Below are 27,903 nucleotides of genomic sequence, written 5' to 3'. Positions count from 1 at the left end.
ACCAAAGGTGGTTGTAGACTTAAGCTTGCGGCATGTGTGTAAAATTTCGTTAAAATCGCTCGAAAAAAAAATTCATTTTCTAATATTGTGTATCGTCGCGAAATTGTAGATTTCAAAATGGCTGCCAAACCGTAGATCGTGTCGCCATCCCGCAATATTTCAAAACTGTATATATATCTGTTGCATTAGCCGATTCTTAAAAAAATGTCTGAATATTTTTTTTAGCTGTCAGCACATTTTTTGCAACGTTTTTTGTTTACCACGCCCACATTCCTTTACCGATCTTGTCGTATGTTGTATTGTTTTGTTCAGCGTGGACCAAGAAATCGCATATTCATTTTTTTTACGACGTTCCAATAAAAAAATGTGCGAGCTAGCTAAGATTGCAACAGTTGCAAATTCGCCACGCGCACGTCGTTAAAAATCTACAACATGTAATTGCAACATGGAGACGATTGATAATAATCCCTAGGACAAGTTTTAGATTGTATCTGGTACTAAAGGTGCTTTAGGGCTCATAACTGTATTTTGAAAAAAAAAATTGTGGTCCCATAAGCAATTTTCAGCCCATACATTTTTTTTACGGGATCACTCGCAGTGATGTCATCGTCTTGGGGGTGACGTTCTCTATTCCAAAAATTCATTTTCAATTTATCCTAGGTGTGTGCCATTAAAGTCAGCTTCATAAAAGTCCTTCATCATAAAAAATGCCAGAAGAACATGTTAAAACACCAGAAATAAAAGTGGGTCTTTAAAAACGCTACCTATCAGTCACAACTCAGGGTCTAGTTGCCCATAATGTCTTCGTGGTGGTGGGTTGTCACGTGACTTTGCTTGATATAAACACAGTGTCACATGACTTTGTGCTGCTTTTCCAACATGACGCTGATATATCAGCTCATCGTGGCTGCTCTGGTATTAACCCTAGGCGAGGTTCTAAGTTTTCCTCTCGGCTTGGAGAAAAGGGACAGCGTTGCCTGCGGATACCAGGTCGTCTTCCGACTCAGGGGGCTTTTTAAACGGGCTTGGGTTCATGTTCCAGTTGTCAGTGTTAGCTAAGCTAACAGCACTTCCGCGTTGTTTTGGTTTTGTTTTAGAACGTAACGGAGCTTCTCATGTTAATAAAAATTGTGTCTTTTCCCCCTTAAGCTGTGCCTGTACTAGTTCTGCCCTGTCTGTTAGAGTGTTGTAAAAAACAATGGGGGGGAAACATTTATGTTCGTGTATTTGTTTAATTGCAGTCATGTCACCCCACCGTGCCCGGCATGCTGAACGTCCACCTGGTGCCCCACACACACGACGATGTGGGCTGGCTGAAGACTGTGGACCAGTACTTCTATGGAGGTAAAAAATGGATTTCCGCCTTTTATGGAAAAAAGAAAGGGGGGAATGGCACTGACATTTGTAATCAAAAATATTTTAATTAAGTTAGTCTCTTAAATCCAATTTCTGTTCTGTTTTGTAGAACTGCTCACTGAAAGTTTAACCCTTGTGCACTTTACTATTGGGAGTTGGGTCATCTAGACCCACTAGACAGTTCTCTGAACCATTTTTCTCAATGATTTGTGATCTTCACTGGTGTCCATGGATTACATGAAATCTTTCCACCTTTATCCACCTTTGTCATGGTAGGGAGAACACGTCAGATCTTCTAATATAGCACAAGGGTTAAAGCAACTTTGAACTTTTTTGTCTTAATCCAAAATCTATAGTGTGAGATTCTATAATTTCTAAACATATTTTTTAACTTCTGAAGCACCTTGTGACTTCTCTTCTGTGAGCGGTGCTATATAACAAAAATGTGCTAGCATCAGTTATTCAGCGTAGTTATGCCAGCAGTAAGGTTATCACAATTTTTAGGGTGATGTAACAACATCAGTACCTAAAGCCACACATGATCAGAGATTCAGGATCCTGATGGGTGTACCTGATGAACCATGTAGAGGATCCACTGCAAAGCTCTTACCGGCTATGACAAGAACTATCAACTATTAAAAGTAATTTTGTCCGTGGTCAACATATGCCTTAGTCACAACTGTGCCTATGGGGGATACTGGGTGTCTGCAAGTGAAAAATGGGCAAATCTTTAAGGGACCCACAGATCCTAGGCTGCCCAATGAGCCCGTAGAGCCAAAATGTTCATGCACGTATTTTTATATGGTCATGCAAATATCAAAGTTTAATTCACTTCTGGGAATTAAACTGGATGTCATCAATACATCACTACCAAATCTGACTCCATGATTTGTGAAAGTTCAACCTGGTTTAACTTTCATGGCGTGTTCAATGTAGAAACCACCTGATTTTCAATTCTGTAAGTAGTGTAGAGTAAGCAAAAGAGAAAAAAAAGACAGCATCTTTGTGATCAACCAAAAAAAAAAAATAGATAAGATAATAATAATCTGTATGGATGTTACTCTAGCCGTAAAAAAACACACAACAAAATTCAATCAGAAGGCAGATTTTATAATCCAATAGTCAGAAATATGTCTCAAGGCAGAGTTTTGCTTTCTAAATAAATCATTTTACTTTCACTTATTAAAACCTGAAATTTGACAGAATCTTAAATGATTAGCCAATAGTTTGAGGAATGAGCCTACACTTTCTTCCTGAAATAAATTTATTTAGAGAATCTTAACTTTAAGAACGTATCTTAAATATTGATAATTGATCATTTCTTTGAACAATGCTTTGCAGATGTGCTTAACTGCTGCTTTGGAATTTTTAAAATCTGGTGTCTTCTAAATGTCTAGCAATACTTAAGTCCACAGTCCAGACAAATAGTCAGTGGGTTGTTTTTAAACTCCAATCATTGAAGATTTCCAAGAACAGATTATTCTTCTCCTTGTGGAAGAAAGGTTTTTATTGAGTTTTCCCTGTTGGGACCTCTGCTGATTGATTCTTTTCTTAAAAACACTGCATCAAAAATGTGCAGATGTGCAGTTTTGTCCTGATAACATGTCGCTCTGTTTTGCACTATTCTTGCTGAAGGTTTGTGGTCAAGTCAGCCGATTAGTTTACAAGGCTGTTGTTCTGCTGACTAGAGCGTCACAGCTCATACATGACTTTTTTAATATGTTCTCTCCGGTCTTGTCAGCTTTTTCTAGTAATAAAAAAAAACAGGAACGTCAAGTTTCCAGGCCTTGATGTTGTTGTTTTGTCCTCCAGTTAGTTTGATTCAACTGTTGCAGAATTAGCTGCTCGTACAACCAAACATATTTTTGAAAAATATTTTCATTTTTGAAAAATTATTTTCGTTTTTGAAGAAATACAAAGCACAAAAAGTATTTTTTACTACTAAATTAAAACCAAAAGATGTCAACGTTTGTGATACACTGTAAATGATTAAGGCTGTGTTGAGTATCCAACAACACAGAGGTGATATGTTTCAGAAAAAACGAGAACAGCCTTCTCTCGCTATATCGCTGTTCACTTTTAGCCTTCACACTTTCTCACAGATTTTTTTTCTGCAAAGTTATACAACATCCGGAGCGGCTGTTCTCTTCTGTGCTGTATCTTCTGTACAGAGACGCTGCACATGCAGAGCTTGTTGTAAATACTCATCGTATTTTTTCTACAACAATAATTTTGGAAGGTCATCTTCAATTTTTTTGCAGTTTTTTGATCAAATGTTTGAAGCAACTAATGAATATGAAAATGATCAAAAATGTTCAATAGTGCTGAAGATACTAAGGCTACAATCACCAAACCTTTTCACATAGTTAATTATCACTTATTTTTAGTATCTATTTAATTTTTTTCTAGCTGAAGAAATGATGAAGTGTGAAATGGCAAAAGAAGCTCAATAAAATAAAAACCGTAGAAAACCTGTTTATTAAATATATTAATTTTTACACACGTTGCAAAAGTATTGGATCGGGACTTGGTATTAGCAGATACTCAAAATCAAATGACTGAATTGAATCAGGGCCAAAAAAAATCTTGTTTGGACATCTATACTTCAAAGTACAGTGTTGGTGGAGGTACCAATTTTCAAAAGTCCTTTTCATAGATGGAAAAAAATGAGAGTGCAGTTCAGTTTACTAAAATAAGTTCTGAAAAAGCAAATACTATTGTTATAAACATAGTTGACTATTTGAATTATATATATATATATATATAATATATATATATATATATATATATATATAACTGTAGAGAACATTTTCAGGATTAGTTGTAAAATCATAAAAATGACCTACATTAACATGGACAGTGCAAAGGTATTCACCCCCCTTGAACTTTTTAAATTTTTCCACATTTCTGGCTGTAAACATAAAGATATAAAACTGTAATTTTTGTGAAGAATTGACTACAAGTGGGACACGATCATGAAGTGGAACGAAATTTATTGGATATTTTAAACTTGTTTAAGAAATAAAAAACTGAAATATTGAGCGTGTAAAATTATTCAGCCCCCTTGAGTTGATACTTTGGAGTGCCACCCTTTGCTGTGATTACAGCTGTAATGGGGTATGTTTCCATCAGTTTTGACTGCATTTTTGCCCATTCCTCCTTGCAAAACAACTCGAGGTCAGTGAGGTTGGATGGAGAGTGTCTGTGAACAGCAGTTTTCAGTTCTTTCCACAGATTCTTGATTGGATTCAGGTCTGGACTTTGACTTGGCCATTCTAACACCTGGATATGTTTATTTTTGAAGCATTCCATTGGAGATTTTGCTTTGCTTTATGTTTTGGATCATTGTCTCAGGTCTTTTGCAGACTCCATCAGGTTTTCTTCCAGAATGGTGCTGTAGGTGGCTCAATTCATCTTCCTATCAATTCTAACCATCCTCCCTGTCCCTGCTGAAGAAACGTAGGCCCAAACCATGATGCTGCCACCACCATGTTTGACAGTGGGGATGGTGTGTTCAGGGTGATGAGCTGTGTTGCTTTTACACCAAACATAATGTTTAGCATTGTTGCCAAAAAGTTCGATTTTGGTTTCATCTGACAAGAGCACCTTCTTCCACGTTTGGTTTGCCTTCCAGGTCCCTTGTGGCAAACTTTAAACGACACTTTTTATGGATATCTTTAAGAAATGGCTTTCTTATTTCCTATCTTCCATAAAGGCAAGATTCATGCGGTATTCGACTGATTGTTGTCCCATGGACAGACTCTCCCACCTCAGCTGTAGACCTCTGCAGTTCATCCAGAGTAATCATGGGCCTCTTGGCTGCATCTTTGATCAGTCTTCTCTTTGTTTAAGCTGAAAGTTTAGACGGATGCCCGGGTCTTTGTAGATTTGCAGTGGTCTGATACTCCTTCCATTTTCATATTAATTCTGGCACAGTGCTCCTTGGGATGTTTAAAGCTTGGGAAATCTTTTTGTATCTAAATCTGGCTTTAAACCTCTCCACAACAGAATCTCTGTCCTGTCTGGTGTGTTCCTTGTTTTTCATGATGCTCTCTGCCCTTTAAACGGACCTCTGAGACTATCACAGAGCAGGTGCATTTATACGGAGACTAGACTACATGCAGGTGGATTCTATTTATCATCATTAGTCATTTAGGTCAACATCGAATCATTAAGAGATCCTCACTGAACATCTGGAGAGTTTGCTGCACTGAAAGCAAAGGGGCTGAATAATTTTGCACGCCCAATATTTCAGTTTTTTATTTGTCAAAAAAGTTTGAAATATCTAATAAATATCGTTCCACTTCATGATTGTGTCCCACTTGTTGATTCTTTACAAAAAATAACAGTTTTACATCTTTGTTTGAAGCCTGAAATGTGGCAAAAGGTTGAAAAGTTCAAGGGGGGCAAATACTTTCGTAAGGCACTGTATTTCATTTAGCTAATTCTAAACTCCTGTTCTAAACAAAGGTATGAATAATGCTGTTAAAATACATCTTATTTTAATTTTAATACATCCAGTAAAAAGGTATACATATATCAACCATTCAAGTATAAATATCAACCATTTTACACCAGAGTTTTAGCTCTTTCTTTGGATTCTGAGCATCTTTGTGCTGATATGTAACCTTTTATAAAAGTGTAAAACAGCTGACTCTGTTGTGGATTTGTGCAAAGCTGCATAAAAATTGGCGTAAAAAGCCAAAGGTTTTTGGCATAAAAAAAGCATATTGTTTAGTTGTCGCCAAAAACGTCTCTGTTTATTAAAGGGTTAAATGGGAAGAGTCGTGGTTTGACCTTTGAATTGTCGAATTTGATTCATGAATTGAATCGCCACCTAGGTAATGATCCACAACTTGGGGTGTAAGTATTCATTTTTGTTGTCGATTCAATTTGCTTACAATTTTGGTTTATTTTGAACGGTCTGATTCGATTCACTGACATAATATCGATCCAGAACATCTTTAGCCGAAATTACAACCAGTGTCACTTAGAGATAAATACATGGGTACTAACCAGTGCAGGCGACGTTTTCCAGGCTCCCTGTAAAGTGGCGCAAAACAATATTTAGTCAGCCGCCAATTCCACGTAAAAAGAGCGACCTGTAATTTTCATCATAGGTATACCTCAACTATGAGAAACAAAATGACAAAAGAAAATCCAGAAAACATAGTCTGATTTTTAAAGTATATAATTATAAAATATGTTGGAAAATAAGTATTTGGTCAGTAACAAAAGTTCAAATCAATACTTTGTTTTATACACGTTATATATACTGTTATATATACTTTGTCATATATATTGCCAACTTTGTTGGCAATGACGGCAGTCAAATGTTTTTTGTAAATCTTCACAAGATTTTGGTGGTATTTTGGCCCATTTCTCCATGCTGATCTCCTCTAGAGCAGTGATGTTTTGGGACTGTTGCTTGGCAACACAGACTTTCAACTCCCTGCAAAGATTCTCTATGAGGTTGAGATCTGGAGACTCCAGGACCTTGAAATCATTCTTACGAAGCCACTACTTCACTACCTGGGCACTAAATCGATGAGAAACCCAGCCACGTTTCATCTTCAATGCCCTTGCTGATGGAAAGACATTTCACTCAAAATCTGAGGATAAATGGCTCCATTCATTCTTTCCTTTACACCAATCAGTCGTCCTGGTCTCTTTGCTAAAAAACAGCCCCAAAGCATGATGTTTCCACCCCCATGCTGTACAGTAGGTGTGGTGTAATTTAGATGCAAATTGGCATCCAAACAAAAGAAGTAGAATTCTTACTAAAATGTTCTATTTTGGTTTCATCTGACCATAGGACATTCTCCCAATCCTCTTCTGGATCGTCCAAATGCTCTCTAGCAAACTTTAGACGGGCCTGAAAATGTACTGCCTTTAGGGGACAGACACTTAGCGCTGCAGGGTTTGAGTCCCTGACGGCATAGTAATGATGGTAGCCTTTGTTACTTTGGTCCCAGCTCTTCAGGTCATTCAGTGTAACTGTTTGAGGCTGTGGACAGGTATCTTTTCTGTACTGTATGTTTTGCAAGATAATCAAGCAGAAAAATATCTATATATATGTACAAACAAGCAAGAATTAATGGCAAATCCATTTACATTTTGGGTTCATAAAGTTCAGGCAACTGTTTTTCCCCGCCAAATCAAAATAATGCAAAAGAAACATTATTAGAAGATTATACCACACTGTATAGTCACATGCCTTTGCAAAATTCAAAGTGTTTCCACGCAGTGGACTGTAATGAGGGTTTGATCAGGTTTCGATACCATCACAAGTGTGTCGTCCGCTGTGACGACACTTGGTCATTTTTATGTTATAGTAAAGTAAACCTACCATGTATCACTCCCAATTGTATTTTTTTTAAGATCAATTTGATTATCAATTTATTTAACTTTGAGATTTTTTTTTTTTAATGATATAGGTTCATTAGATTTGATTCTGTCTCAGACAGATCCGTCAGGTTGATTCGTAGGAATGGAAATCTATTCATTGATTAATCATTACATCCCTATCCACAACCCAGTAAATGATCACTTGCTTTTATCCTTCTTGAATTTGTGTGCACCGGCAGACCGAAATGACATCCAGCACGCTGGTGTTCAGTACATACTGGACTCTGTGGTGGACCAGCTCCTGAAGAATCCAGACAGGAGGTTCATCTACGTGGAGACAGCTTTTTTCTACCGCTGGTGGAAGCAGCAGAGCTCCAGCATGCAGCAGACAGTCAAACAGCTGGTCAATGAAGGTATGTGAAGCTCTTTGGTGCGTTGAGCAGCTTCAGCTCGTTCTGACCACACATTCTGTCCTCCAGGCCGACTGGAGTTTGTGAACGGTGGCTGGTGCATGAGTGACGAGGCCGCCACCCACTACAGCGCCGTCATTGACCAGATGACCCTGGGTTTGAGGTTCCTTAACGAGACGTTTGGAGCTTGTGGTCGACCCCGGGTTGCTTGGCACATTGACCCTTTTGGCCACGCTCGTGAACACGCCTCCCTGTTTTCACAAGTATTCAGCTTTCTCAAAACCTCTATCGAGTTATTCAAAAGTCAAACTGGAACATGGACATTTGAATTTAATTAACAAATATTATAGTGTCAAATATAATACTTCATACACTTAAGTCTGTACATTGGTCTGTTCTGTTAATAAAGCAGTTAGAGCAGGGCTGAATGTGGTTAAAAAAAAAAAAGGGAAAACCGCTGCCTCCCAGGACTGGGACTTTTGAAAACTTTTACATGTATGTAGATCTGCAACCATAAGGCTTAAAGGTCTATGGACTCAATAACTGCAGTTCCCCATAATTTACAGTCATGTAGAACAGGAAGTGTTGTTTTTAAACATGGAACTGCTAAATTTAAAGACGCATACTAGTTTATTATTGAATTAGAAAGCATAAGTGTTGTTTTTTTGTTGCTGTAAATGTCTCATAGAAAACTAAAAAACTTACTGAGGAAAGGTCACCACAGTACAGACAGGAAAAGGGGTCAGTTCTATACTTTTGACCTGATAGAAGTCACTATGATAAAATTACTAGGTCACCTTGAATTTTTAAGAGTATTTATTTTTTACACATTTTACTTAAAAACTTGATAAACTTTTTTCACTTGAAATTGTTCCAATTAAAAAATGTCACAACTTGGGTGAGCAGATGAGTTAAATCTGGGCACTTTAAAGTACTGACTGGGAGTTGGAGCAGTTTAGTCTAATTGGTGCCAATTATGACTTCATATTTATAATCTATGTAATTTTCAAAACTGAGGCATTAGGGCTGTGGATTGTTACTTAGGTGACGATACGGTTCTTAAAACACTGTAAATGATTCACGGATCAAACCACTTTACCCAATGCCACACTCAAAAACCTTTTTGTCAACTTTCTTGTAAACTTCAGCAGTACACAAAACATAAACGTTGCTTTGAATCAATTAACAACAAATTCCTCATAATGTTACTATTCCATATTGACAAGGAATCCGCAATCTTGGATGTCACAAATATTCATACTCAATATTTTGGGAACAGATTGGAAATATTCTGGTGCTCGGACACTTGTTGCCGCCCTTTGATGGATCCACAGACTATTTTGGACATTAAAAAAACAACGTATGTCTGGTTTCGGTAACGTCAGCCATTTTTGTTGCTGCAGATGGGATACGACGGCTTCTTCTTCGGCCGTTTGGATTACCAGGATCGAGATTCCAGAAGGTCAAAAAAGGAGCAGGAGCTGCTGTGGAGAGCCTCTGACAGTCTCCCAGCACCAATGGCGGATCTCTTCACTGGTGACAAGACTTGTGTGTTAAGCCTTTTAGGGAACCTGACACTTTAAAGTAACTTCTTTACCTTTGCCGTCCTCTCTTACAGGAATCCTTCCCAACGGCTACAACCCTCCTACAGGTTTCTGCTGGGACCAACTCTGCAACGACCCCCCCATCAGAGATGACCCAGAACTGGAAGACTATAATGTCGATGATGTGGTGCAGCGTTTTCTTCAGATTGCCAACAAGCAGGTGAAAAAAACACTTTGGTTTTTCTTAGACTTTAGACTTTTATATATTCACAAAAATTTTTGTTATAGTGAGAAAATGCAGCTTCAAACCCTGGTAGAATATGAGAGCTCAGGAAGAAAAATAAAAGCACAAACATCCCTTCTTGTTTTTCTGTAAAAAAAAAAAAAAGAAATTAGAAAACAATGCTTACACATGAAGCTTTGCTTTAAAATGTAAATGTGCTCCTGTCGCAGAACACAGCACACTATGGGGGCAAATCAGAATCTGCTTAAAGTGAATAAATAAAAAAATGATACATTAAAAAAAAAGCATCTAAAAAAAAGAAAACCACTTTTAAACTTAAAAGTCCACATTTTAAAAGTAAGAAAAATACGGAAAATTACGGAGCCCGTGTCCTGACATGATGAAATAAAAAATATCTCGTTTCCACAAACTAATATCTCGTTCCCACCCATAAATTCATTAGTACGAACGAAATAATTTTTCACATCATAAGTCATTCATAAACACTGATACGCTCTCTGTCCTGCCGCAAAAGCCGCTTTCAGCAGTAACTTTCATTTCTCTGTGACCCACATTCGTTCAAGAAAGGAAAAATAAAAACAAGAATGATCAAATTATTATTGTCTCAATAAAAATAAGAAAAATATTATTATTAAAAATTTATATTTTATTAAAATACTCTTTAGCAGTCGCTTTACATCTGAAGGCTAGTAGGCTACATGCTAACTAGCCTATCATTTGTCCTGTTATTTGAATGCATCACAGTTACAGGACCACGGTGATTGGTCGAAATGCATTATGGGATCTGTGTGATGCATGGTGGGATACGTAGCATGTAGCCTACTAACCTTGTAAATTGACTGCTAAAGAGTATGTTAATACAAGGCAAGTCCTGAATATTATTATTCCTAATCGACCCTAAAGTAAAATATCCGCTGGCTGTCCAGCTACCGGCCAGCCAGCCGCCCGAATGCCTGAATGACAAGCAAAAGAGCGGGCCGGAGCTCGTAGCACATAGCTCATTCCTCGAGCGAGATTTTTCCGGGGAATCGCTTCGGTATGGGAAAGCAGCAAGCTTGAGCATCCTATACATTATGATATTTTTCTTATTTTCATCAACAATAATAAATCAATCATTCTTGTTTTTATTTTTCCCCTCTTGAACGAATGTGGGTCACAGAGACAGTGCTGCAGAAAGCGGCTTTTGCGGCAGGACGTAGACCGTACCGGGGTGTGAATGAATGCAGACATGGAGACATGATTACCGATGCTTTTGTGCTTTTTAAAATAAATAGATTTGATCTCTAAACATCCTGTGTCTTCCATGCAATGTAATGAGAGACACACAGACAGAAATGTGAACGTATCTGCTGTAAATCCAAGTATCGCTAACATCCGTGTTCATTCATGAATGACTAATCATGTGATTAGTCATTCATGAACTCTTTCGAGGAAACAAAATATTATTTCGAGGGAAAGGAAAGTTATTTTGCGAGAACGGAAGATTATTTTGTGGGAACGAGATATTTTTTATTTTATCCATATCAGGACACGGGCTTCGTAGAAAAATGTAAATTTAAAAAAAAGTCTTAAACTTGAAATACTGAAATTTTATTTAAAAAATAAAAAAGCTATAAACATAAAACTCTTATCAGATACAATCAACAGATGCTGTTAGGTATTTTTAACTTTTTTTTGGGGCCCTCGCCCATGTAAAATTTGACCCGGCAACAAAAACGAAAAGTCTGAATTGAAACTGTAAACTGAGGTTTTTTAATAAATATATTTATTCTATATTTTTTGTTTTCAATATTTGTTTTAAGTTTAACCCTTGTGCTATCTTAGATGACCCCACCCTTACATTGATGTGTTCTCCCTACCATGACAAAGGTGGATAAAGGTGGTAACATTTCATGTAATCCATGGACACCAGTGAAGATCACAAATCATTGAAGAAAAAAGATTCAGCGCACTGTCTGGTGGGTCTAGATGACCCAACTCCCAATGTTAATGTGCCTAGGATAGCACAAGGGTTACAGGGCCCATTGTATGCTATTCTTAAGCTTTTTTTGGTAAACTATATTCATGCATATAATAATATATTACCTTTGGCACACAAAAGAACACTTTTTTTTAATTAAATAGTCATTATTTGTTTTTTCCTACCTGGAAGTAAGACACCTCGGTCTCTGAGGCGCCAGCTTTCGCTCCGAATGGGTGCCGCCCATTTCAAGACGCCAATCTATAGTCTGCCTCTGCAGCATGGCTGCGTCATTCCCATGAAAACAAACATCCAAATTTGGATCAAATGCCGCTTTGTACAAAATTACACTACACTCGAAAGTTCCAATAATGTATTTTAAATGATATAGGCTCTTTTTTTTGAAAACATTTTTTTTTTCATTTTCAAATTGTCAATATTTCTGTCAGGTTTAAAAGGTAGAAAAAACTGTCGTCACATTTTTTTTTTAATTTACAAAATCAGTAAAAATGCTCCAAACTTACCACTTTAACATTGTACTGTTGTATGGAGGACCCAGGTAAGGACACTTTTTACTCCATTTACTGTAACATGCTATGTATTTTAAAAGGAAAGGCATTGTTGGAGTGGATGAATCAAATACAAAGTTATAGTGTCCGAATCAATGTGGTGCTCTTGTTTTTGGACTGAAGAACTACATTTATATATCTCTGACTCACATAGATACAGTTCTACTCCAATCATCTTTTGATCTATTATAAAAGTGGTCACAGTGGTCTTTTGATTATAATTATGCTGTTTTTAGCCCAAATAAAAAAAACTGTCATTTTCTAGGACAGTTTCTGAGGAGGGGAAGTTATTCCTTCAAAATTTGCCTCTGAGTTGTAAATGTCCTCCATAATCAGATGGATGCTTCAACAACATGTTACAAACACCCCAAAACACAATTTTCTTTGTAATGGGTCTTTAAACTGTATATCTCAAGTTTTCAATATTGCATCATGTACATCATGAGTCAATGGGGCCACAACACAGATAAAAAATTGGCCTCACTCTAGTCTGTCATGCTTATTGCGGTTTTTTCAGCATTGGCAGATTCTCTGTGAACGTTTCCTTTTTGTTAACGGGACTTCTCTCTTCTCTAAGGCTGAGGTGTATAAGACCAATCACATCATCATGACCATGGGCTCAGACTTCCAGTATGAAAATGCCAATCTGTGGTACAAGAACCTGGACAAACTCCTCCTCCATGTCAACTCCCAGCAGGCGAAGGGCAGCAAAGTGAATGTACTGTACTCCACTCCGTCCTGCTACCTGCAGGAGCTGCATCGAGCCAACCGCACTTGGTAGGGTGACTCATCTGCATGAAGAAGCAGACGCTGTAAACTGGCGACCACTTTCTGTCCTTTGACCTGAGACGTTTCCTCCTCTGTGCAGGCCCTTGAAGATGGACGATTTCTTCCCATATGCAGACGACGCTCATAATTTCTGGACAGGCTATTTCACAAGCCGCCCCGCGCTCAAGCGTTATGAGAGGATCAGCAACAGCAACCTGCAGGTGCTTTGAGCTTTAATGACAGTTTGGCTTAGTTTTTACAACAACCTGCTGACAAAGGCAGAAATCTTCTTAAGCAGCAAATTGAAATTAATTGAAAAGATTTATTTATCACCCAGCCAAACTCCAGCATGATCGTTATTTAAAAATAAATAGATAAAGCATTGTGTCAATAAATGTATTAATCAGTGGAAGTGGGTGGACGGTTATCTCATTAACTAATTGTTCAGTTCAAGCCACGGACCAGTTTAATGTTAGACAATATTTTAATATTTTCCCGGATCGGGTCTTCCAGTTTTTTTATAGCTTTCAAGAGTAAAGTTCATTTTCGTCCTCTGTAAAGTATCTGTAGCTAGTTTAAACTTTATTTGCAGCAGATTTCGTGTAGGAAGCATTAAAATGTGATAACAGATTTTCCCTAAACCCACAACTGTCAAAGTTATGACCTCAAGTATTTAAGAATAAGGTTTGGATTTGACTGTTCATTCATTTTCTTTCACTGTTTAACAGACGTGTAACCAGCTTGAAGTCCTTGGAGGGGCAGCGTCCAGGAAGGGTCCTTTTGGAGAAGGAGACAGCCAGACTTTGAGTGAGAGATTGTTCTAACTTCCTGAACACTGCTGATGTGATTTTCAGCATTTTGTGTAAAGCATCCTGTAGGACAACGTCTGACCACAGGGTGGCGCGTTTTCAGATGCATAGCTGGTCTGATGCTGTTCATTCTCATTCTGAAAATCCTAGCTCCTCTCTGTTCACTGCACATTCTTTATGGAAACGGATGTTTTAGCTGAGTTTTTAAGAATTCTTCTCCACATGTAGGAAAGGCGAACAGCATTTACCTTGGAGTGGAGCAGGGAGGCATTTATTATATCAGCTGAGACCTGACTGTGAAAATTGTTCCCACGATCTCCCAGTCTCGAGATGGAGACTTTACCATTAGAGTGGTGGTACATATGTAGTGAAGTATGCTGCTTTGGAACAATGATAATATGTCGGTTGTGAGTTTGATCAACTGCTGCTGATCCACACATTTTAAGGACAGTCTGGCCTTAAAGTCCTGGCAACAATCTTTCCCTCTCAAGCTACGTTAACGATGAATGCCATTTATGTGTCATCTTTACCTTCAATAATATAAGTGCAAGCAGGTTTTTTTGTTTAGTTCATGAGGTTGTGATGGTGGTCTGCAATTAACAAAATTACCGTACTTCTTCTGAAATTCTTGCTCTCTCTGTAGGGAAGGCGATGGCGGTGGCCCAGCACCATGACGCAGTGTCAGGAACAGCAAAGCAACACGTCACTAACGACTATGCCAGGAAGCTGGCTGACGGCTGGCAGCGCTGTCAGGTATTTCCCGTCTCAGGTGTTTAACACTGTGTCTTCTGCTTATGTTTATTTAATGCAACACCTGTTCATTGGTCCTTTTGGTTTGAATGCTCTACCAGGTGCTGGTCAGTAACAGTCTGGCCTCTCTCAGTGGCTCCTCTGCTCCACGAATCTACTGTGACCTCCTGAACGTTAGCGTTTGTCCTCTGACTGAGTCCAGCAAGAAGGTGCTCCAGAATCACACTATTGCTTTTGAGGGTCCACATAGAGTGATGCTTAACCTTCATGCGGATGTCCGCAATCCTCTTCTCTGCAGTTCTCCGTCACCGTGTACAACCCTCTGGCTCGGCCGGTCGTTTGGCCCGTCAGGCTTCCAGTTTACGGATCGGCTTACCTCATAAAAGATCCTAAAGGGAACTCCGTTGACTCTCAGGTCTGTACTTTCTGTCTTTGTACAACCAAAAAACAAAAGCCTGGATGCCAGATTACTGAGAAACTCCTGTGACTGCAGTCCTGCAGGAAGTGTCTGTGTTTTTGCTTTAAGCCTTATGTAGTTTTAACATTCTGTTTACTCCCCTTGACCTATGATTCAAAAATGATCCATCCAACCTAACACCCCCCCCCTCAAAAAAAAGTAGCTTAATTGAATAGAAAATCTCAACTCTATTGTGCAAGATGAACCATTGCCTTACATATGAATTAAACACAATTACATTCTTTTAATCATTTTATATTTTTTAGGAAGTGAAGTATAAAAGTACTTTTCACATAACACAACAAAACAAAAAAAGAATTGCTTTGGTTCAAGTTGGAAAAGGTTAGGTTAAGTTTTTGTTTCTACAACTAAACATGGTAATGGGTCACTTTTTACCTGCAAGAAAACACAAGGGTTAAAATTTTCTGTCAAACCATTGTTTAAAATATGCCTCATGTCTGGACTTGTGTTGAAGGTGCTTTCCGTGTCCAAAGCTACACGGGAGGTGAGGAGGAATCGAGGCCATGCTGCCAATGAGCTGGTGTTCCAGGTCCAAGCTCCACCTCTGGGCTACACCACTTACTCGGTGTCTAGTCTGCAGGGCAGGCCTTCATCAGCAGCCTCCCCAAAGAGAGGTGCCCCCACATCCATCCAGAACAAGGTTGTTACCCAGTTTTATTAAAAGTTCCTTTGGGTGTTTTCTCATTTTGGAGGATACAAGATTCTTTTAATTAAAAATCATTTAAAAAATCCGGGTTTCCCTTTGTTTGTGTTTTGCTTGTTTGTGTGTTGCAGTTCCTGCAGGTGAACTTTGACCCAGACACTGGCCTCATCAGTGGCCTTAGCAACCTGGAAACCAAACAGAGCATCAATCTGACTCAGAACTTCTACTGGTTAGTGGTTCACAAAGAAAGGCTCTGCTTTTTAGCTCAATTCTGCACACTTGCATATGATTGGTCCGTGTGCTTAGGTACAACGCCAGTGACGGTAAAAACTCTGAGAGCAAGCAGCCGTCTGGGGCCTACATCTTCAGGCCCAACTCTACCGTACCTTTCGTCATCAGTCGTGTAGCACAGACTGAGACCATTCAGGTAGAGGGCAAGCTCAGTTGCTCTTCTTGACCCTTTGTGCTTTCATCTTTCACATTTTCCTTCTGCATTCCTCTGGAACCGCAGACCTCGGTGGTGCAGGAGGTGAGGCAGTGGTTTTCCCCCTGGGTGTCTCAGGTGGTTCGTCTCTATGCCGACAGCAGAGCTCTTGAGCTGGAGTGGACAGTCGGACCTTTGCCGGTGAGGTGAGGGGGAGCTTTTATATCGCCTCAAAAGATGTTCATCTTTGATGTTTTTAACGTGGCATCTTTGTCTGTCAGTGACGGCCTGGGGAAGGAGGTGATCACCCGTCTGGATAGCAGCATCAAAACCTCTGAAATGTTTTACACCGACTCAAATGGCAGAGAAATCCTGCAGAGGAGGTGGGCTGTTGAACTTCTCTTTACGCCATTTTAAAGTCAGATTAGTATTTCCGCAAAGTGATTATCATCAAAAGCTCACCATTTTCATTCATAGCTAAATATTGTCTTAAACTTTATGCCACATTCACACTGGCCTTGGTAACGCACATTGAAGCGACCACTTTCATTGAAAAATCTATAGAAATATGTATAAATGTTTTGATAAATTTTGCATTTACTGAGGTTTTTTAGGCTAATTTGGAATTATGCTAATATTTTAGCAATGTGCGAACTTTTCTGGCTAATTTCAACCATTTCAAGTCTCTTAGTAACTTCAGTAGTAAATTTCTTCAGCATCTACAGCGACCATTTACATTAGCATTATCCCAGGTAATGCAACTGTTCTAATTTACCTTTAAAACTGTTTTTGTAGCAATGCTTTACACCTTTTTTGTATAACACCAGCTTCTTCTTTTTTAAAAATATGTTTTCAATTTATTTCACAATAATTTTTATTATGGACCTGAAGCTATTCAAAAACAGAATCCCCAAATTGACATTTTACTGCAAATGTACAAATATTGAGAACAACTTTTTTTCTGCGTTATAGCAAAAATCAAAAGTGAATGCAATAAAAATGCACAAATCCCCGTAGAACATCGAAAACGCACACAAGGTCAAACTTTGTAAAAAAAAATGTCTTTAAAAAACTCAGTCTTCGCCTGCACTTTGCTGTCCTCTTTCTTTTCACTACATGAACACCTTGTTGCGCCTACATGAACTGATATGCAACAATTTAGCTTTATTCTCAAATCTATCTAAAGTTGATACGTTATAGAAATATATCTGGATTTCTACATGACATGTTGTGTTAAAGGGCCTATATCAGGGGTCGGCAACCTTTTTTACTCAAAGAGCCATTTGGGACCGCCCCTAATAAAAAAGAAAGCACTCAGAGCCACAACCCGTTTTGACATCATTATATATATTATGCATGTATATATTATTCAAAGGTGCTCATTACGTCAATCGCGATCGATCTTCAATGACATGAGTGTAGATCGCGGGCCAGAAAAGATTTTAAAAAATATTACTTCTTTAAAATCCACCAGCCAATCAAAATCCTCACTGAGAAGTAAGGGACTTGATTGACATGTAGATTGGCCAATCGGACATCGTCTGAAGCATACGTCGCTGCAAATGCACATTGTGTTCTTTAAAGGATGATACCGCGGCCGCGTTGGGAGGAGTTACTGGTTCTGGTCTGATCGCTGCATGGAGCGATGTGTTTATCAATGCATGGTAGACACTGAGAATGTGGAGAGATCAGGTTTATTGTTTTGAAGAGTTCTGCATGGCAATCATGTTTCCATGTTTGAGTTCATAAAATCATCCCAGAGAAAGTCTCTGCTTCAACTCCCGCAGGGAAAGCTGCGTCTCAATCTGACGCCCGTGTTTGCATCTCTCTGACAGAGTTTGAAGCCAAAGCCCCTCCTCCGCCTCTCCACCTGCTTTTCCTCTCTACCTGTTCACCTGTTCACATCCTCTGCAGCTGAGAGTTGGTTTCCCCCGCGCTCCCGGTGTGTCCTACGGTAGTCAGGGCGCTCCAGCGCAGCACAAGGATGAAAGAGCCGGACGCAGGTTATAGCGGGGATAGAGCGGGTTAAGCAAATGAATGAAAGAAGGCGCTCCGCTGAAGAAATATTCAATATTGTACACATTTTATTATTAGTCTGAACTTTCTTTTATTTAGAAAAATCTTTTATTTTATCAGTCCAGTACGGAAAAAAAACATCAACAAAAGCTGTGCTGGGCGGTTTTTGGCTGGGTCTGGCGGTTTTCAGATGACTTTTGGGCTGGAAAACTGTGACTCTATCTGGCAACGCTGGCGCGAACTCTCAGTCTGTCATCAGTCTCTGCCCCGCGGTACGTCAAGTTCCCGGCAGAAGATCGGAGTGTTTATTGAAGCAGCCCCGCGTGCCTCTCCCTGTTATCAGCTCTGCAGGTCTCGCCCGATAAATACGAGCTCATGACGAAGCTGTTTTTTACGTGGCACTCGCTTCGTGCGGAGCCAGCAGCGCCTTTGAAATGCCATGAAAAATGAAAAAACTAAAATAAAATTTAATTATTATAAAATACTAATTATTTTCCAAAGTCACAGGGAGCCACAAGAGATGGATGAAAGAGCCACATGTGGCTCCGAAACCATGGGTTGCCGACCCCTGGCCTATATCATGCTTTTCCTAAGCCTTTTTATAGTAAACTATATCCATATATACTGTACATGATGATCTATTTCCTTTGGCACGCTAAAGAACAATTTTTTTATGAAATATCAGTTATTTTCACAGCAATTTCCTACCCATAAGTAAGACAACTCGATCTCAGAGGCGCCGACTTTTGATCCTTGTGGGGGCTGCCCATTTCATGACGTCATGCTAGACCTCAGAACATTCTGATATTCATTGTTTATTAACGACTCCACATTCTGCTGGCTCACGTATGCGCACACTTGCATAAATGCACAGGAAAAACTGAAAAATTACGCAGCGCTTTCTCACCAATATTACAAGGATATGATCAGTGTTTTTTCCTGTTTGAATTCTTTGGTTCCTATTGGCTCATTATCAACTACTTCAGTGGCACAAACGAGGACAGCAGGGTCTTCTGCAGCCTGTAAAGTTAAAGGAAACATTAGGCTCATTTTCGGACATTTAAATTTGAAGGACATTGTTAGTTACACGTCATAACTCTTATGTTTTGTATTAAACCCCAAATTCTAACCTCTTGAGACCCGAGCTGCACGGTGGTGCAGTGGTTAGCGCTCTTGCTTCACAGCAAGAAGGCCCCTTGGGCCCTCAGTCCCGACCGGGGGACCTGAAACAGAAAACCATTGGGGGACCTTTCTTTGTGGAGTTTGAATGTTCTCCCTGTGATGAATGAATGAGTTTGATGTGCGTTTTTTTATTTTTTATTTTTTTTAATTTCGTAGGCACAGGGCCCAAGTAATCAAAATGAACTACAGTGGTAATAAAACCCACAATGTGACGTCCTTGTATGTGGACGCCAGGTCTCGAGAGGTCAAAGCTAAAAGCCTTTATGAAACATTCATGTTATATTTTGAATAAAAACTTTTAATGGCAGGTTGTTGTCATTCCTACACCACTGGAAACAGTGATGTGGTTGACAAACACACCGCTGCGTTCGACAACTTGTAAGGGTTCAGCTTCCTTCCGACTTTTGCCTTTTTTTCTAACAGGAAAGACTTCAGGCCAACTTGGCAGTTGAAGCAGTCTGAGCCCATTGCTGGAAACTACTATCCCATCAACACTCGAGCTTTTATTAAGGTGTGATTGCTTTTTCCTAATAAACAGTCGTGTAGGTTTTCACTCAGCTTAACTTGTTTATTAAGACAACAATCCTTGTTTTCTTTGTGTCTCCAGGATGATGTGGACCAGCTCACTGTGGTAACTGATCGCTCTCAGGGAGGAGGCAGCATCCAAAATGGTTCTCTGGAGATCATGGTAAGACTCAAAGGTGGTTCCTTTGGAAGAAACCTTTTAACTATGGAACTTTAGCTCTGATGTTTACATTCTTTTGACTATCAGAATTCTTCAACCGTTTACGCAATTAACGAAAATCAGCTGATTCTGTCGCAGACAGAAGAGCATGTAGGCAACGCTGGCGACATCTCCAGTGTTCAAAGGTTAACCCTTGTGCTATCCTAGGCACTTTGACATTGGGAGTTGGGTCATCTAGACCCACTAGACAGTGCACTGAACCTTTTTTCTTCAATGAGTTGTGATCTTCACTGGTGTCCATGGATTACATGAAATCCTCTCCACCTTTGTCATGGTAGGGAGAACACATCAATGTAATTGTGGAGTCATCTAAGATAGCACAAGGGTTAAACAGATTTTGAACGCTTGTCAAAGTTGATTACAGATCGCATAAAAACTAGCAACAAGAAATTAAGCAAACGCATTTGTTGCTGCCTGGTGAAAAATCCAAATTAAAAGTTGTGCTGTTTTTTTGGGGGGCAGTACACAACAGTACATTAGCCTGATGGCTCCAGCGTCCTTCAGCAGTTCATCGCATTTTGATCTGAAATTTTAGAAATACCTTCTTCTATTTCTTCAAACTGTGGGGAAGACAAAGTATTTGGTAGCATCAGATTCTCCAAAAAAGCAGCTATAGTGTGTTCAAAGCCAAAGACGACTACTGGAAACCATTGCAATGTGTCCTTAGTTGGTGATGACAGAGGTCCAAGTATTAAGGTGAACATTTGTTATTGAACAAATCCTTATTTTCTGAACCATTATACATCTAAATTCTTTAAAAAAAAAAAGATAATTTTTTTAAATTCTCTGTCTCACAGTTGAAATGCATCTATGATGAACATTACAGACCTCGTCATCTTTTTAAATGGGATGACTTGTGGAATCTGTGACTGACAGATACTTTTTGCCCCACCGTAACTTTAATACTGCAGAAATCTAAAACGTTCTAAAACTAACACTGCCAAAATGAGGAACAGCCAATCCATGGACACCAGTGAAGATCCCAAATCATTGAAGAAAAACGGTTCAGAGCACTGTCTAGTGGGTCTAGATGACCCAACTCCCAATGTTAGTGCCTAGGATAGCACAAGGGTTACGGTGGAATAAACCACTGATGCAGTAGTGAATGGAAAGCTGCATCACTGCCAGCATACAAAAAAAACATGAAGCCCCTTTTGATGTTTGAGAGCTGGAGGCCATTCCTCATGGTTTCATATGGATTTTCCCGCCTTTCCTCTGCAGCTCCATCGCCGGCTGCTGTACGATGATTATCGTGGAGTCGGAGAGCCTCTCAATGAGGTCTCCAACATCTTCCCTGAAGGTCTGGTGGTCCGTGGACGCTTCATGCTCTCTCTTGATCGCCCTGACAGTGCAGCAGATATTTACCGCCCCCTGGGGCAGGAGGAAGTACTGCAGCCTCTGCTTTCATTCACTGACGGAGATCTGAATGGAAACACTCAGCTGGAGGTGGGTGTGTTTGTGTGAGGACTTCAGAAAATCTTTACAGATGCAGATTTATGTTTACATTCAAAGTGCAATGCCACTGATGTCCTCTAGAATCTGAACCATATTTGAAAACAAAAATCCCACTTCATCACTGACATACGAGAAGTACTAAAAGAAAAGTGCTTTTTTTCTGTAAACTCTTTCCACTTAGTTTACAGGGCTCAAAGCTGCACTGCCCCCTGCTGTCCATCTCCTGACACTGAGTCAGTGGGACGCTGACTCTGTGCTGCTGAGGCTGGAGCATCAGTTCCAAATCTCGGAAAGCAAACTAAACTCTCAGCCAGTCACTGTCAACCTCCAGGTGGGGCAACATGATACACCTTCTGCTGAATGAAATGATGACCTGAAACATTAATCGTATGTTCACCCTGTCTGTGCAGAAGCTGTTTTCCACTCTAAATGTTCTTGGTATCTCTGAGCTAAACCTGTCAGCCAATCAGTGGAAGGATGAAATGACACGCCTGAGCTGGACCCCTGAGAAAGGTGTGGAACAGATTAAATGAAGACGTTGCTGCCATCAATTTTGGTCCAAAGGGAACCAAATTTGTCCTTGCAGAACAGACTTTTATTTTGATAAGTTCTTAAAATTACATGAACAATTGAAGTATGCATTTCTCTTTAGATGTTTTACTGTGATTTCCTCTACTGTTTGCGTTTCAGAAGAGAAGCCGTACCTGAAGATCTTGGAGGACCCTTCTGCATGGGAGGTGACCCTAAGACCTATGGAAATCCGAACTTTCTTAGTCAGGGTCAGCTTTAAATGAGCCAAACTAGGGTGGCCCAGAAACGGTCAGCTGCTTGAGAAGAGGAAATGTGCAAAGAGACAATTTAAAGAAAAAAATTGTACAAGTAAATATTTTAAATCCCAATTTTAAACGTATGATTTTAATCGATTTTACATTGATTCAAACTTTTCACTTCCTCTCATGGAGAAAGCGAAAAGAAGAAGAAAAAAGTGGGCAATGCTAAAAATTCTCAGGATTTTATACCCCGTTTGTCTACTTTAAGCAACAGTAACTTGATTTTTAGTGCGAGCATCCATGTCTCATATCACTGGAGAAAATGTTCTTGATTATAATTGTTTTGATTTACTGATCATGTTTATGTGAAGCTCTGCACAGCAGCTAATGAACATTATGTAATGAGCAAATTCTCTGGAGCAGTCTCTTTTAACCCTTGTTCTATCTTAGATGACCCCACCCTTACATTGACGTGTTCTCCCTACCATGACAAAGGTAGATAAAGGTGGAAAGATTTCATGTAATCCATGGACACCAGTGAAGATCACAAATCATTGAAGAAAAAAGGTTCAGAGCACTGTCTAGTGGGTCTAGATGACCCAATTCCCAATGTTAAAGTGCCTTACCCCCATATAGCTATTGGATGCAAATATATGTCGAACTACTTCAGACAAAATTACCTCAATTTAGCATCTATGTAACCCTTGTGCTATCCTAGGCACTTTAACATTGGAAGTTGGGTCATCTAGACCCACTAGACAGTGCCCTGAACCTTTTTTCTTCAATGATGTGTGATCTTCACTGGTGTCCATGGATTACAAGAAATCTTTCCACCTTTATCCACCTTTGTCATGGTAGGGAGAACACGTCAATGTAAGGGTGGGGTCATCTAAGATAGCACAAGGGTTAAAGGCAAAAACTTTCATAGCTGGAAAAATATTCAGGTGGCAAAGGGTCATGACAGTAGTTGAATATCACTGGGTTTTGCCCATTTTAAATCGGGTGTCATTACTGTGACATCTGAAAAAAGTCAGTAGGGAAATTTAGCCTACTTGAGTCTTTTCTTAAACTCATAGTAAGGAGGAATAAAACTCAACATATATGTGCCAACAACAGAAACTTTTATCTTCCTGCATTTTAATAAATGCTAAACATTTATACTCTGGTATTTTGCACTTTTATACATTAAGGACACAAGGTAAAAAAAAAATTAAGATTGTTTGATCTGTGCCAACGTGATCTAATTTTTGTATTATGTTTTCTTTATCAATAAAAATTGTCGGATTTGAAAGCAGCAAAGAATTTTTTTTTCCTCCATTCAATGATTTGTAAATCAAATGCAGGAATACAATAGTTGACTTGTTTCTATAGTAAACAAAAGAATAACACACCCATACTATGTTTTTAAATAGGGAAAAAGCTTTATGATTTGGCGTCATCAATGCAGTTTAAGAGTCACATGACCACAGCCACAACTCCAGACCTGCTGTTTCCAACAAAAATATGAAGTCTTGGTTGACTTTAAAAATGAAATCCAAACAAAGAAAACTGCTCTGCCTTCAAAGCAAATATGTGGAGTAGCAGATTCTGGACATTCAAACTAAGGAAAGCAAAAGGATTTATAAACAAAGGAAGTATCATTCAGTTTTGTCTTCACTCGTCTCCATTTCTTCATGTGCGTAGCAGCACTGGTCTCCATGATCACACGTTCCCTAAAGGGAAAAAAAAGTATGACAATCAGAAAGTTGCTGATCTTTACGTAGTCACTAAGTAGAATAAGAGTAAAAAGATCAGAAACTTTTAGTATATTGAAATCTAAGATATTTTTCACACTTCAAATGTTTATATATGAACTTATTGTTGATTTGCTGAGTTAGTTTCCAAACTGAATTTAAAAGAAATAAAAATTAGTGTTTAAAATCCAGCAATGCTATAAATCCGTTATCCCTCACCTTTTTTAGGCCACGCACTGCTTTCATGTCTGACAATATTTTCAGGGACCAGACTGAACAGAGCCAAAGTTGGCGTTTTTACTTTTGTTTGGTTTTTTTAAGCTTCCTGTTACCGAAAAAGCTATTTTTCAATGAAAGAAAGAGGATACAAGTTGTTTCTGATTTGTAAACGTGTAATAAAGGCGACATTGCAGGGCCATATTCATAGAATAAAGGTTCAAATGATCTTTACTCTTGATTCACTGTATTTCTTTTGAACACAGGAGTCATTTCTGTGCTAAAGTTTCTTACAGGGGCCAATATGATTTAGTTTAGTGGTAGAAAAATTCTTAAATGTCCTCTTGACAAGTTTCCACAAACCAGCAACTTTATTTTATTGAATCTTTCTTCTCAGTAAAATACCTGCAGCTGGTTTACACTTTCTTTTTTAATCCAGGTTTGGTGTTGGACCCATAAAAATGGGTGTATTGGCTAAAAATCTGACGCCAACTTTAGCCTCATTCCATGATCAAATGACACAACCAACATAAAAAGTGCTATTTACTACAATGACAATAGTAAAGGGTAAACCGACTGTCAATGCAACTTTACTAGCAGTGTTTTGTAACAGAGGGACAGTTGCATATTGTACATTGTGTGGGAAAAACGGTTACAATAAATCCATATTTTAAGTAAGATTCATGTTGAATCCGGATTTTTTTCTTCAGTTTCCCCACTAGCTTTTTACTCCCCAAAGAAATGTTGTTTTTTTTAGTCACTTTATTCGCTAAGGGGGTTTTTAATTAAGCAGTCTGAGCAGTCGCTTTAAGAAGCTAGCAGATGTATTTATAAAATGTGTCCAAGCGACTGAAGTTATAGTTGGTTATGTGGTGGGAAGAATTAGATGGTTTTTCAAAATAAAAGTTCTCTCAGAATCAGAAAATAAACAAAACATAAATAATCAAAGTTAGAGTAGATGTATTTTTCTTATCCCAGGGGTTGGGGACCACTGCTTGAGACAGAGGTCTCCAACACAGAGTTCGATCAGATGTAACCCTTGTGCTATCCTAGGCACTTTACCATTGGGAGTTGAGTCATCTAGACCAGTGTTTTTCAACCAGTGTGCCGCGGCACACTAGTGTGCCGTGGGAGATGGTCAAGTGTGCCGTGGGAAATTGTCCTCATTAACTGATCTAAAAACATTTCCCATCTCCAGGATTTCAGCTCTCTGTTCATCCAAACAGGCCCTGATAAAACACTGAGGAGTTAGGAATATAAAAGATGTAAAATACATTTTCTTTACGTTTATTTTATTTTATTAAAGACATTTTGATAAGAATGACTGTACAGTACCGCGATTCAGCTGCACCTTCGGCTGTATTTTGGAAAAGTCCCGTCCCTTTAACTGTCTCCACCAATCATTCTTGGGGAGCTTAATCACATGTCATCAGTCTGACCAATCAGACGTGGTTAAAGTCTTCACTTCCTTGTCCCGATTTAGCTCGTAAAGTCGCTCAGTTCTAACAAAAATAGCAGCTAAAGCTCGTCTTTAGCGGTGTAGCTTTGCACAAAATCCGGTATCAGACCGTGGAACAAGTGAACAAAACACTGAAGCTCCGAAAACCGATCTCCAGCCGTTTTATGCACTACATCTCCCATGATGCATTGGGTCATGAGATTGACAGCGCACAAGGAGATCTGTTGTTAAACGTCTTGAAAAAACGAACACACATCAATCGGTTTTTAAATCTTCTAACTTAACTTTTATTGCATTTTTTAGAAAAGAAAACAGCTGCAGTTTCCAGCTTTTTCTGACACAATTTTCTCAAAAATGCATGTGAGATTGCGGAGGGACTGTAGATCAATACAGACCATGAGTTTCTCCTTTTTTTTTTTTTGGATGCTGGTGTGCCGCGGGATTTTTTTTAAGGTTAAAGTGTGCCGTGGCTCAGAAAAGGTTGAAAAACACTGATCTAGACCCACTAGACAGTGCTCTGAACCTTTTTTCTTCAATGATTTGTGAACCTCACTGGTGTCCATGGATGACATGAAATCTTTCCACCTTCGACCCCATAGGATAGCACAAGGGTTATGAGTTAGAGAAATACAACAAGTTGACTACCTTATGTGGACTTTGTGACCCAAACACATAAATAAAGCATCACAGTAGATAAGGCAGTAGCTTTGGTAAACCTGTACCTTTTTGAACTTTTTGCAGGGAAAGTTCTTGAGCTGAGAAGAGTCTGTTATTTGTCCCTTTCTCTTGTTCTGGCATTTTTTCCTTTTGTCCTGTAGGTCCATACTGATGCCACCCCTACACAGGGCATAAAGAGGGTGCAGAGAGTTATAGAAAAGCTGCGACTACCCCAAAAGAAAGAGAAACAAACGTCATTCTTCAACACAAAATCAGTTTCCCAAAAGTCCCACATTAAAACTGTTCAAATGTTACTATGACAACTGGAAGCATGTATTTGTGAATGCAGGTAATGGCCCAAACCATCACACCACCATTGCCATGTTTAACACTCACTATGCAGGCTTAAAAACGGATCATTTACTCCAGAAATACGATGCTCAGCCTTTACAATATTTGTCCAAAGTTTGTGCTTCCTAATTCTTGAATTTGATTAAATGCCAACTTGTTGCTGGATTAGGTTGTGACCCTGAATGGCAAATCACATGACCAAATTACTTTCTCCAAAAAGACATTCAAAACAAAATTTCCAGAAACCAAAACTTTAAAAAAAAAAAGTTATGGAAAAAAACATTTCCAGAGATCATAAATTAAATGTTGAAACATGACAAACAAAAACTGGGAACCCAAGAACTGCTTATTTTTTCCCCCAAAAAATTTGAATACCATTAAAAAGTGTATTCATTTCTATAATTCCATTTAAAAATTAGAATTTTTAACATTTAGAGTCAGGGTCCTCTGTTTAATGGATTTCAAGTATGTTTTTTTTCTACATAAATTGGGGTTCTAGCTTAAAAAACCTCATTTCTGGGAATTACTTTTTTTTTTTACAATTTATTTTTTGTTTAATTTTTTGGGAAATCTATTTCGTTGTGATGTTTTCTTTTTTAATTGTCTTTGCATCAAGTGATTTGTTGATGTTGGAGATGAATCCGCTGTGGGAATGTGTGTCTGTTTGCTTCATTTACCCGGCTTTGGCTCGAGCTTTGGGTCCCCAGAAGGCCTGAGGGTTCTCCTGGAACCGGGTCAAATGGCGTTTACGGGACTGAGGGTTGGCATCTTCTCTTACCCTGAAACAGGCCTCAAAGCTACACAAACACACACACACTGTTAGCCAACATTTTAGGCTAAAACAAACATCTTTGGAGCTCCAACTCTCAGAAACAGATGTTCTCACGGATCTCACCTGGGCTCACAGGACAAAATCTTGAATGCGGGGCTGGTGGGAGACAGCTTCTCCCTCTTCACAGGGTTTGTCTTCTCCTACAGCAGACAACCAAATCACAACTGCGTGTTTACAGCCCTTC

The 27,903-nt window shown here is 39.0% G+C and overlaps 2 protein-coding genes across 5 annotated transcripts in view; one reads left to right on the top strand and one right to left on the bottom strand.

The window, feature by feature from the left end:
• Positions 1–831: 831 nt before the first annotated feature.
• man2b1 (mannosidase, alpha, class 2B, member 1) lies at positions 832–23,762 on the top strand. Its single transcript, XM_004084213.5, has 23 exons — positions 832–990; positions 1,242–1,344; positions 7,944–8,117; positions 8,184–8,377; positions 9,518–9,650; positions 9,733–9,878; positions 13,009–13,208; positions 13,300–13,420; positions 13,928–14,006; positions 14,652–14,761; positions 14,860–14,967; positions 15,057–15,173; positions 15,691–15,876; positions 16,011–16,108; positions 16,186–16,306; positions 16,391–16,509; positions 16,585–16,686; positions 19,925–20,012; positions 20,109–20,189; positions 21,468–21,692; positions 21,883–22,032; positions 22,112–22,214; positions 22,392–23,762. The coding sequence occupies exons 1-23, from the start codon at positions 856–858 to the stop codon at positions 22,493–22,495; spliced, it is 2,997 nt and encodes a 998-aa protein (XP_004084261.3). The 5' UTR covers positions 832–855; the 3' UTR covers positions 22,496–23,762.
• A 110-nt stretch (positions 23,763–23,872) lies between these two features.
• Positions 23,873–27,903, bottom strand: part of trmt1 (tRNA methyltransferase 1) — a 28,093-nt gene continuing 24,062 nt past the window's right edge. For all 4 annotated transcript variants that reach the window (XM_078941693.1, XM_004084214.5, XM_011492386.4 and 1 more), the window contains exons 13-16: positions 27,783–27,859; positions 27,565–27,684; positions 26,602–26,716; positions 23,873–24,183 (exon numbers count right to left, since the gene is read on the bottom strand). In XM_078941693.1, the coding sequence (XP_078797819.1) occupies positions 24,109–24,183; positions 26,602–26,716; positions 27,565–27,684; positions 27,783–27,859 (387 nt within the window). In that variant the 3' untranslated portion in view covers positions 23,873–24,108. The remainder of the gene's footprint in view (positions 24,184–26,601; positions 26,717–27,564; positions 27,685–27,782; positions 27,860–27,903) is intronic.

The sequence above is a fragment of the Oryzias latipes genome, chromosome 1, assembly GCF_053564925.1.
Source record: "Oryzias latipes strain Hd-rR chromosome 1, Olatipes_Hd-rR_3.1".
Lineage (NCBI taxonomy): Eukaryota > Metazoa > Chordata > Actinopteri > Beloniformes > Adrianichthyidae > Oryzias > Oryzias latipes.
The sequence above is the reverse complement of the archived record's forward strand: the minus strand, read 5'-3'. Positions and strand labels throughout refer to the sequence as shown.

Excerpts from the sequence above, each read along its gene's own strand:
- man2b1 (XM_004084213.5), top strand. The coding sequence starts at position 856 with ATGACTTTGTGCTGCTTTTCCAACATGACGCTGATATATCAGCTCATC. Across the intron at positions 14,968-15,056 it reads TGACTGAGTCCAGCAAGAAG|TTCTCCGTCACCGTGTACAA; the intron begins GTGCTCCAGAAT and ends TCTTCTCTGCAG. Across the intron at positions 16,109-16,185 it reads CTGACTCAGAACTTCTACTG|GTACAACGCCAGTGACGGTA; the intron begins GTTAGTGGTTCA and ends CCGTGTGCTTAG.